A 12177-nucleotide genomic window follows, 5' to 3' on the forward strand; every position below is an offset into this window, starting at 1 on the left:
GAGTCGAGAGTCCGCAGGACTCGTTTCCAGGTGAAATGTGAGGTGGTGAACTCTTCAGAGCGGAACGCAGTTGAAATTCTTGAATGTTCTTGAAAATTCTTGGCGTTCCGGAGCGCCCGAGTACTCTGAAGAGATGCCTTCCCTGCGTCTGTCTTCAGTTCAGAGACTTTCCCCACTGTCAAGGTGCGCGGATCCCTTATTCTAGTGCTTTCATCCAGTGAGATTGCCAAGCCTTAGGCTGGTGATAAGTGTGAGTGCTGTGTAGAAGAGGTGCCTGTTTTTTTCAGCATGGTGTTAACCATATACCAGTGTTGCTTTATGTCTATGCCAAGATGTTTCTGTTCAATAACAGCACCCTTGTGGACTAAAAACGCTTGCACGTGCTAGGCATGTATTAGGCCTGCTGCTTGTGTTGATCGTGAACTGCAAGTTAGTGTTCTTAAATCCTTCTAAAGGTAATGTTGCTTTGAACCTAACTTAGTTGTGTTCTTCATGGTGTTGAAATACGTTCGCCCAAGGGTTAACTACATTTTTTTCTGATTCTTTAATTACAATTTGCAAATATCTGTATTGAGCTTTGGCTCATTTAGCTTCCGTCTGGTAGAATTATCTCCCCAGGGACGCTTATGTCAGGCTCCAGTTTAATCATAGTAAATCCAAACTTAAGCACTAACAGATCTTTATTGTATAATGCATCCTGTTTTGATTTTTGAGATGCTACAGAATCAAAGGCTCATATAAATAGGACTATGTACACCCTAATTATAAAAGTAAAACTTTCATTAAATAAGATTATACCCGGTTACACAGTTACATTGAGAGAGGTGCTAAAGCTACTTGTTTAACTGGAGATCCAGGCCTTTCTGATTCTGCTAAATGGTTGTTTTTCTTAAAGGGTTCTAAAGGACTTTTGGACTCTTGTAACTTTTTTTTTTTTTTAACCAATTCAGGAGGTAGAGATTGTTCTGTCACAATTGCCTGAACAAATATAGCTAGATAACACTTCCTATCACCATTCATCATAGCGTACAAACAGTGGAAGTGTAATACGTAAATACATTATCACAGATCAATTCTAGTTTTCTGTTTCTTGGTGCCTACCAGTTGGTGTGGTATGGCTTTGGCTATACCTGGTTGAAGTCTTAATTTTGATTTTTGGATGATGTTGGCAGAAACACTTAATATGTGAAGTTGTTAAATAGCTTATACACAAAGCATCTGACCACTTCTCTTTGGGGGTGGGGGGAGGGTGGGGAATGATTTACAAAGTCAAGTTCTGAGCAAATAACCAGACTGTTGTAATATTCTTAACAACTGATGGCTTTTCAAGTTTGAACAAAAGAATGCAAGTATCTTGTTTTCAAACTTCCTATTGATCTCATATGATGCTAGACCTAGGGTGTTGCTTTGGTCTATGCCACCTGCACAGGAATTGTACAGCTCAATTCTTAGATAAGACTAGATATAGTTTCATTCATGTAAAATATCTGAAAGCTGTTCTAATTAAGCTTCTGTTAACTGGAAAGCTTGGTGTAGGAGGGAGAAAAAAAAGCTTTGAATTATTGGCTAAATTTCTGGGGTTCAACTACCTTCCTATATTTTTTTCGGAGTGGTTCTTGCAAATAGTTTTATTAGAAATAAAAGTAGAAATATCTGGATTTTGAAGTATGTTACAAGAACTAAAGTATTTGTCAGGCTGACTGATATGTTTCAGTGACATGCAGGGCTTCCTGGAAGGAAGGTGAAAAGGGCACTGTCATGGATTAAGTGATACTTTTGTTATAATTAGGTTTAAAGATGGTCCCCGGCGTTGCCATTGCTTTTTAGCAAAGTTCTGTCTAGCTACGATCTCGGGTGAATTTTTTTTTTTTAAAGGGAATGCAGAAAGCTGCATTTTTCAGCTTCTGAGTTTTGGCAACCTAAAAGAACCTGCTTAAGTCTTAGCAGTATTAAAAGTGTTCCTGCTCATAAACTTTCTAAAACTAGCTTATGCTAAAAATATTGTTAAGCTTGGTTATCTACTCATGACTTGTTAAAGCATCTGTTGCTTTTCAAAGTGCGCGTTACCATCCAGTAACTTCAGAGGTGCTGGAGAGGAGAGGGCAGGGCTTTCACTCAGGCATTTCTTGTTGTGTGTTCTGCCATAGGATGAATTAATACCTATGTTACTTTACAAATGTGCTTGAATTTTTCAGACATTTTGTCTGTTTTCCCAATACATCTTTCCAGCAATGTAGTTTCTGCTGAATCAAAAGTATCCTGTGAAATAGCAATGGAACTTCTTGTTGTTCTTGGACTATTGTTTCATTTTTAATGCCTTGCTGAACTTTGTTAACAGCTTAAGGAATGTGTTGATCCTCGTTATTCAATAGAAATCACGTCTTTACTAAAGCAAAATGGATGCAGGGCTTTTTAAAGCCAGTCTTGCTGTGAACTGTAGAAATAGGTATGTGAAGCAGCAGTTTTCTATGACCAAACTACTTTGTCTCAAACTGAATAAAAATTATATTCTTGATTAAAAAAAATCTATAAAAAAAAGAAGAAACAAGTTTAATTATAATAATGGAAGAATTGAGGTCTGGTGTGAATTAAATAAATTAACTGTTCTTTAGGTATGAGATCAAGGGAAAGGATTTATGCTCTGAGGTGGAGAGACATAGCAAAAGGATTTGTATTAATGTGGTAGAGGATCAGTGCAGAGAGGGGACCAGAAGACTAATCTGTGGAAGATTTGGACAGGGTTGATGATGATAGTGCAGTGTTGGTGTCAGCAGTGGGAAATCTGTGGCACTAATATGTGATCCTGGGGGAGGGAGGGGAAGATCCTCTGTGCCTGGTGTCCTCTTGAGGACACCCATCAACTGTCTGGGTGATGTGCAGGAGGGCACGTTGTGGTATGCAGAAAGGGAGAGTAGTGTGCAGTGTGACAAAATGGAAGGAAGATTAAAGTGGCATGAGGGGAGAAAGTGATTAAAAAGATGAAAGGATAAACAAACACTCCAGGCTGAAAAATAAGAGTGTTACAGGAGAGACCTGATGTGACCTAGTTTAAAGCACAAAATAATTCGCAATGTGCACTGCAGAAAGTTGAAGTCTTTCTAGGATATTGGGGAGTGGGGGCAGTTAGTCATTTGATGTAAATGTGGTTGATAAAAGTGCAAATTTTGTAGGTGTTATCACAGGGCCTTCTAGATATGGAACATTTTATTTCCTTTATGATCAATCAACACCTCTTCCTCTTTTCTGGGGTATCATTCATGGTTATTTTTTCTTGTCAAAAAGCCTACCATTATACCTGTGACAGTCAGTGAAAATCCCAAGAGCAACTATTGAATTGACAGGAGTTCAAATATAAAGTCTCTGCTAGTGTTTATAATCTTCTTGTCCAGGCGGACTGTAGCTTTTGTATGTTTTACTGTACACCATCTGTTTGCATTAGGATTTAATTTTTTCTGTTGTGTTTGTTGCTTTTTTTTTTTCCCCAAGGATTAATTGAGAGGTGGCTGTCACTAAACAGCAAATTTATCTGTGTCAGTTACCTTTTAACCTAAGGCATTAACTTTTTTGTAATACAGACTTTTATTTATAGCTCTCACACAATGGTTTGAATCAGTTTTGCGATACAAATGGCTAAATAGTCAATTTTAGTACTTCAGCTATATCTAGAAATAAGGCAAGACTACCCATCTGTAAAATTCCTCTGCCTTTTAGTCTCCCCTGTCTAAAAGTGGTGTTTTAAATGTGTTTGTTTAGACGTGAACCACTGGCTCTTATCAACCTCAAAAAGAAAAATGAAGAAACTGGGGAAGAAGAACTTGCCTCACGCTTGGATCACTGCAAAGCAAAAGCCACCAGGCACATATTCCTTATCCGTCATTCTCAATATAATTTGGATGGCCGGGCTGATAAAGACAGAACTCTGACCCCACTTGGTATGTATTACTAGAATCATCATACTTTGCCTTTTCAGAAAATTGTTTTGAGTACAGGTCAGTAACTCAGCTCTGTTCTGGGTCTCGCTGCCAAACCTTACCTACTTTCTGGATCCTTTGTGGCAGAACGCTGTCATGAGTAAGTTTGGGTTTTTCCATTTTTGATCCTCTAAATCCAAACATTATAACTCGCTTTACAGAGTTCTAAACACGCTCAGTTTTAGAGAAACTTCACAAAGGAAATTTCCAATTATCTCAAGGTTGCTTGAGCAAATTTTCATGCTAGCTGACATAATTCACCAGGGCTAAGGCTTTCAAACTTAGCTCCATGACAAACTTTGGGATAGGTTTCTCTTAAAAGGTGGCTTGTGTTTCTGTTAGTTGACTTGCTGATTTCTATATATTAAAAAAAAAAAAATATTACCCCGACTTTCAGTTGGAGTGTTTATAATTAAATACATTTCACTTTTGCTACTAAGCTCTGTTTCTGGGAATACTGCTAATCAGTTACCTGAAATGAGGATAATCTCAGTCTGTGTAATCTTAATTCATTGATCCTGTGACTAGGTCTCAAATGTTAATTAGTAGTATTTTTTTAATAGTGTACTTTAAAAGCAGCAGACACTTTTTTCATTATATGTATGCCAACACTGTTTTGAGGGGGGAAGAATTATTATTGTGCAGTGCTGCTTGAGGTTTTGGAAGTCTGGTGCCAAATGTTTAGTATAAACACCTTTTTTCCCCCCAAGTCTTAATCACCAGTATGTAAATAGGAATGAAATGCTAATTTCAGGACTAAGGTGCTATCTTAAACGGGTAACAAAGTATAATCTTAATCCTGTCTCATCCTGTGCTTTGGGTAAGTTACTTACACTGTCTGTTGTCTTTTCACCTACCTACCTGAAAGATGGAATAAAGCCTTCCCTAGGATGTTCAAGTGCTGTGGTTCTTAACTGTTCCAAGACGGTGGTGCCTTTATGAAAAATGCCCTGTCATGTCTGAGTGGATCTGTTTGACAGAGTCTCCTCTTCTGTGCTCCCTGAACAGAGATGGCAGATGGCTTGGGTCAGCACTGTCTTTTATTGGAAGTGGCTCACTTGGGATGGGGCTAGCAGGGATATTGAATACTTTAGTGAAAGTCTCTGAATAACTTTAGATTTTTTTTTTTTTCAAATAAATTAAACAAACAAACAAACAAAAACAAACCAAGTAATTTTTCCTGCCGATGGAAATACAACTTGAAATTGTCCAGCCAATAAACTTAATCTGAATAAGTAGTGACTCTGGTAAAAATGTTTTCAAATTACTTTTTGAAAGGAGAAAAACTGACATTGATGGAGACCTTTTATGTCTACTGGAAAACTTTTTTGGTAGTTTGTGTGAGGTGCTTACATGAGTGTCACCAGTTTATATAATGAATATAATTTTTAAGGTCGAGAGCAGGCTGAACTGACTGGACACAGGCTGGCAAGCTTGGGATTAAAATTTGATCAGATTATCCACTCCTCCATGACTAGAGCAACTGAAACAACTGAAATTATAAGCAAACATCTCCCTGGTAAGTGACTTTCCTTAACTTTTTGTGGTCTTCTGATCCTTAAAACTGCTTCCAGTAGAATTCTAAGCTTGTCCTTAAGGTTGAGATGTTATTTAGCCATCTTCCAGCCCTGTGTGAATATGTCTATGTTTATAAAAAAACCTAACAACCCTAATCTGCGTGTTTCCAGTTAATCTTTAAAAATACAAGAGGGATCTGCCCCTCTGAGTGACGAGCTGCTACCTGTATGTACTGCTGCGTAGAACTCTGCTGGTTACTCTTCACTTACGCATTGTGTAAAGCAAAGACTATCACAGGTTATCAGGATTGGCTCAGCCGTCAGTCTCGGGGGGCAATAGCACAGGAGAGAAGAGGATCATAAACTCCAGTTCTTGGAGTGATGCTTGCTGGGTTAGGTAACAGGCCCTTCTTGTATGCTATGCTAGCCTATGTGCAGGGGAAGATGTGACACACTTAGAGAGGTGTAGGAATTTTTTAATGTGCCTGGCTGCTTTGTTTATATGGGTTTTGGGTGGTTGTGTTTGCAGTTGGTTGGTTGATTTTTCTGCTGTTCAGACATACCAGAATCTAAACTAAAAGATATTTGGCTATAGATAATTCTGTCTGGTATTTTAGCAGATAATCAGATAATAAGCTGAAAGTGAGTTCTCTTAGCCATTCTGTGTTTATTTTCTTAAATGTGCTTAAATGTGCTGCTTAAAAAAAAAAAAGAAACCCAAAACTAACAAAACAAACTCAAACACCTCCCCAAACCCTAAAACAAACAACCCCCCCAACCCTCTTTTCTTTCTCAGAGTAAGAGATAAAAATATTTTATAAGCTTATATTTAATATTATTAACATTAATTTGCATTAATTAGCAGTAAGCATTAACTGACATACAGCTTTAGATTAACATCCTTGCGAATGCATTTCTTCAAAGTGTAGCAGACTGGGAACACTCAACTTGCTGTGCCAGGCTGGTCTGGCTGTTCTCAGTTGGAATAAGCTTTTTCTTGCTGATGACAAAACAGCTGTGTTGAAAAGATTCACACATCTTGATAGGCCATGTGTAGACTAAAATGGTCTTTAGGATGGAGATGAAGACTTCTTTGAAGAAAACATGAAAAATGTATTGGTTGTAGAGTTGCGGGCCTGTTTGCAGTGGTATGTGAAGTAACAACTCCTTTCTGAATGTGTCTTTAATATTTCAGGAGTCAAAAAAATCAGTACTGATCTGCTGAGAGAGGGAGCACCTATAGAGCCAGACCCTCCAGTCTCTCACTGGAAACCAGAAGCTGTGGTAACTTTATACTTAAATTTTTTTTTTCTTTACTTGTTATGTTTTGGGTGTTTTAATATACCTTATATTGACAGTAGCAGTAACTTGCAGTGTCTGAGCTGATGCTTTTCATCATAGAACTTGGATAATTGCATACTTTTCTCCTCCCTGGTAAGTGTGCAGAACAGGTAAAATAACTTACAATCCTTTAGTATTAGTTCAGCCTCAAGTGTGTATCCCTGTAAAGAAGAACTGTTTAGAAGATCCAGCCCATCTGCAAATGCAGACAATGGCACATGTTGCTCTGAGCTGTGTTTAATTCTGAACTCTGTGCCATTAGCAGTATTACGAAGATGGAGCTCGAATTGAGGCTGCTTTTCGAAACTTCATTCATAGAGCTGACACGAAGCAGGAAGAAGACAGCTATGAGATCTTTGTCTGCCATGCCAACGTGATCCGCTATATTGTGTGCAGGTATGTGTTGGATTGCACGTTCATCCATGTTCTTCAAAAGGTCTTAGTTTTACTGAAATGGTGTTGGTTTATGGCGCTGCTGAGCTAGGAAATGTGTTGATTTGGCTTATTTGAAGTGGTTGGAGATCAGTGCCTGCATTGTGAGCAGCTGCTTCTGCAACTTTATCACAGGATTAATTTCCAGATACAGGACACATTTGAAAATTAGAAGACTTTCATTTTAATTCTACAGTGAAAATAGCTAAATTGGTGGGACTCAAAACCTGTTTTGTACGTCTGAACGGTCTCTTTAATACCATATGCTTCTGCTTCTCACAAACCTGAGGATAATGCCTGTGTGGACTGTTGGAAAAGACAACAGACAGAGCATCTGACTGGATGCATCTTTTTTTGAGGTGACGTGAATTTGATCTTACATAATGAAAGATTGATTTAGTTTTGGGAATTCTTTACTAATGGTAATTTTTGTATTATGTTCAAGTTGTATTAGTGTGGTTTTGCAGTAACATCCAGTATTGGATTAGAGGGGAGAGTGGATCTTTCTGCTAACATCGAGGTTGTTCATGAAGGAGAAAACAGTTCTGGATCTTTGCCTGTCCCTGTATCCAGTCAGCTATGTCTGTTTTATTCTTCTTCCCTCTCAGCAAAGCACTGTCTGTAAGATAATTTGTCTTGAGCAGGACAGATGTGATTAAACTTTAATCTGATCAATACCTACAACAATTTCAGGTAGCTTTATTTAGCTGAGCTAGTTAAATGCTAGCCTGTCTGCTCTGTGGACTGCTTTAGAGCTCTTCAAAATTGCTATACTTAAAATTATTGATCAGGTAAACAGACTATTCTTTCCTGTGCCAAAAAAGATTATCTTGCTGCTACCTAGGCTTTTTCTGAAATACTTGCATACTTTTTCTCTTTGTGGTTTCTTTTCTCTTAACTTCTCTTCTGTACCTTCTATTCCAGGCTATCTGATACCACAATTGAACACAATCCATGTAGTGTTCCTTTTGAATCTAGCTTGACTGTAGCTGTTATTTAATTTCTTAGCCTTTTGAAAAGACTGTCATAATAGCCAAAACCAAGTTATTCCTCAGTATTCGAGGCAAAAGATGTTCGAGACAACTTCATATTTTCTCCAGTTGTTTACAGTAACTGATTGAACTCTTGAGGCTGTTCAGTTAGGAATTTTAGAATAGCTGGAGACTAGCTGTGATACTGTATTTCTACAGAAGGCACAAGGTGCTTTTTCTTGCTGCTTCTGGGGAACGATACAGCTGACGGAAAGCAGTTCCAGTGAATTTCTTCCATAGGCACATGCAGGCAACTAGAATGAATCCTATCTCACTACCTCTTCTCTGCTGTTGTTGCATACCTACCCACGCTGGTAAGGCTAAAATAGCGCGTAAGCGTGCTGTTTGTTTGCCACTTTTGCCCTGGGTCTGCGGAGGAGGCCATTGGCGTGGTGAGCCATCTTCTCTGCCTGTCCTGAACTGCGTGGGGTTTTGTGGTGCTGCAGTTGGCTCAGTGACCAACCTGAACCTATGCTGTCTGTTGTCCTGGTTGTTACGAGGTTGCTCAGAGTGCTTCCAGCAACATGACTACGTTAGAGCTCCTACCTCCTGTCAATTTGAATTAATCCTGTCTATAATAATCATATCCATCTGCTGGACTCTGCTTATGCAGCGCATTGTTGGCACTGGTCCAGTTATCAATGCTGCGGTTTTGTACCAATTCCACAAGAAAAGTATTTTTTCCAAGGCTGACTGTGGAAGCATTTGCATGCAAGCTGCAGAATGACCAACAATTTTCTTTTTGTTGTTGTTTTTGGTTTTCCTTATCTGGAACAGAAGGCGATGCTGTGAGGGCATGTTAATGTAACTGTTTATGAATTAATAATATATGCTTTTTTTTTTTTAATAGAGCATTGCAGTTTCCCCCAGAAGGCTGGCTGCGAATGTCTCTTAACAATGGTAGCATAACTCACTTGGTGATACGTCCTAATGGAAGAGTGGCACTTCGAACACTGGGTGACACAGGTTTCATGCCTCCAGATAAAATCACACGCACCTGAATGAGCAAAACTGATGGCTGTCCAGCAGCTGCCTCTAGTCTCTTTGCACTAGTACATTCAGCTACGGTACCACTAGATTTTTATCTGTTACGTTGGGGTGTGATGCTGTCTTAAAATGTCCTTTAGCCCCTTGCCTCCTTCATACATATTCATATCTGCCTTTCAGTCCAGAAAAGAAGAAATCTTTGTAAGCCTGAAGCTGTCCAGTCCTCAAGTATTCCCCAAAACTGAAAGCTGAGCTGTGGAATACAAAGAGATTGAATGTCTGTGTGCTCTGTGGTTGCAAGAGCACTGACTTTACCCCCACCCCACCATGAATTTCTATAACCAAAGCTTGTTCCTGTGGATATTATTTCTCTTGTGCAGGAAAGCAATTGGTGTAGGAACTGGAAGAAACAGCCTTGTATCACACTGCAGCTAAAACTGAAGACGAGGCAGCTTGTTTCAACTCCTGCAGAAATGACAAACAGGGTATTTTGCTGTTCCAAGGACAAAGGGATAAGGCTTCAGTTTCTGTAAGCTGTTGAGGATGTATGTTTATGTTGTGTCATTGTTCCCCTCTGCCCCCAAAAAGCTCACGTAAACTGTGCCTGGAGGTTGTAAGCATAAAGCAAAGAGGGTAAAAAAACCCAGAAACATTTGCCTCAGAGCTGTGGTGCTAGAATTAACTGCTGCTTATACTAAGTGTTCCTCCATCCTCAGGAAGTACTTTAAGCTATTTTGACATGTTTTTCAGTCTCGTAAAGCCTTTAACTAAAACTTTGTCTGTAGAAGGATGTACGGATGAGTTTGTAGCAGTAAGATGGAAGGAAAGGAAAGCAGCAATCATCTTCTGAAAATGCTTCCAGTTAATGACTCAGATTTTTCAGTGCTTTCTCCTACTGATTTGTATTTGTTAATACTTTGCTTTCAGAGTAGAGAAATAACACGACTGAGTTCAAGGGAGTCATATTTCAGGTCAGAGGTTCTGCAGTATTGGAGCAAACTGCTGCTTAGAACTCCTGTTGCCTGAATGGTGAAAAAGGATCTGTGGGATGGTTGTTCTAGGCCAAGTGTGTAGTACAGACGTCAGGCAGAATGCTTTAAGTAAGTAAGTGGTAAGTGGCTTCTTTGTACAGCTCTGACACTGCTGGACTTGTTCTAGGAAAAATGCAGGTGGCTGAGAACTCGGTTTCATTTTTTTGAGCGGAGTGTTTCATCTTAAGGATGTTTGCTAGGCACCTGAACCAGTGTAGTAATGTGGCTCACAGTACCTGGAATGTTGAAAAATTTCACCATGTGCATAGTCTGTCTTGGTGATAGAGCACATACTATAGGACAGCAAACATAACTAACTAGCTTATTTGACAAGTTCTCTTATCACCAAGAATGTGGATGAGGCCCTAAACTTGCTCCTCTCAGAGCTGTATGAAGCATAATCATGGCACACAACCTAGTGAGACAAGGTTGAAGGGCTTGTTTGATACAGGACTGCTACATCAGGATGATTTAAGGAAACTGGGGCTAGCAGGGAACAAAACGTGATTGTTGTGTGGGGCAAGAGGAAACCATTGTGACATATCTCTCATTGATGCAATGAGAATAATTTATCTGGTTTTGTCTATTAACTTTTTAAAAGTTTTGAATAAAATAACTGGTCTGTCTGTCTTGTCTCTTCAGTTGAATACCTGCTGTAGAAGGTATGGCTGCAGCGCTGCACAGTGACATGTGTTTCTGCCAGCTGAGCAGCCTTTGTGTCCCATGTTGCCTGGGGAAACAACTCATTTACCAGCTTTGTCCTTTTAAACTCCAAATAGCTGAAAGGTAAACTGGAGAGAGCAGCTAGCTCAGAGTTAATTATCATCACCTATAGACACATATGTGCAAGGACTGTAGTATACAAGAAGGGACTGCTGTACCCTAGGCTGGGCATTTTGGGAGTTACAGGGCTGTCTCATCACCACATGGAACAGGAGCACCAAAGCAAGAAAGATGAAAATTCGGTGCATTTTTATTTGTGTATGTGCATACATATACCCTCTCGCATCATACATACCCTTCTACACCCCCCCCATGCCAATAACTAAGTTCTTGGTGGGCAGCCAGAGGCCACACAATGCCTCTTTGCACATGTATAGGAATTGCCAACATTTTCAGTGACACTCAAGTTGTGAGGGAGAAGGTATGAAATTTAAAATCAAGTAAGTAAGTACATAATTTTTACAGTGTCATAGTTCCTGTCTTAAATAGTTTGAGACTGTTCTTTAAGCCTTCAGTGGCATAATCCAATGTCATTGTGTACACACACACATACAAAAAAGATACATGTAGTTGTGCAAAGTCTGGACAAATCAGTGATTTGCCATGTCATGGTATCAACCCAGCTACTTACCACCATGCCCCATACATTAAACACAGTGTGACACTTTTAGCTACTCATTTATTTTTTAATAGAAAGCAAGGTAAGTCTGTATTTTTAACATGACACTTGGCTAATTAAAAAAAAAAAAACCAAACAAAAACCCACAACTAATCTTTTGCACCTTTGTAAGTAAGTGAACTTTTGGCCAAGAAAACACAATTAAAGCAATACCAATCTGATTTAAAGTGTCTCCACAGGCTTAGTGTGAAAGAGCTTTCTTCACAATCATGAATGATCAACTCGCTACATAAATTGCTATTTTTTTTTAACAGCTGAAGTAAATACATTGTTAGAAAAATGACTTCTTAAGATGCAGTACAACTGGACTAATTAATGCACATTATATAACACTTAAAAAAATTCTCTTGACCCAACTGAAACAAAATTACAAAGTGAAAGGCAAGGGTTTGGTGGTGTAGTGAGTAGGTGGGGTGGAGGGGGGGGGGGGGGGGGCGGGGGGGGGGGGGGGGGGGGTGTTTGACT

The 12177-nt window shown here is 39.3% G+C and overlaps 1 protein-coding gene across 1 annotated transcript in view; it reads left to right on the forward strand.

Moving 5' to 3' along the window:
- Window positions 1-9841, forward strand: part of PGAM5 (phosphoglycerate mutase family member 5) — an 11662-nt gene extending 1821 nt beyond the window's left edge. Inside the window, exons 4-8 of the mRNA XM_010581751.1 lie at window positions 3754-3932; window positions 5365-5490; window positions 6684-6772; window positions 7092-7225; window positions 9143-9841. Of these exons, the coding sequence (XP_010580053.1) occupies window positions 3754-3932; window positions 5365-5490; window positions 6684-6772; window positions 7092-7225; window positions 9143-9293 (679 nt within the window). The 3' untranslated portion in view covers window positions 9294-9841. The remainder of the gene's footprint in view (window positions 1-3753; window positions 3933-5364; window positions 5491-6683; window positions 6773-7091; window positions 7226-9142) is intronic.
- The last annotated feature ends 2336 nt before the right edge of the window (window positions 9842-12177 follow it).

The sequence above is a fragment of the Haliaeetus leucocephalus genome, unplaced genomic scaffold (assembly GCF_000737465.1).
Source record: "Haliaeetus leucocephalus isolate CR32 unplaced genomic scaffold, Haliaeetus_leucocephalus-4.0 Scaffold802, whole genome shotgun sequence".
In the NCBI taxonomy this organism is placed as follows: Eukaryota; Metazoa; Chordata; class Aves; order Accipitriformes; family Accipitridae; genus Haliaeetus; species Haliaeetus leucocephalus.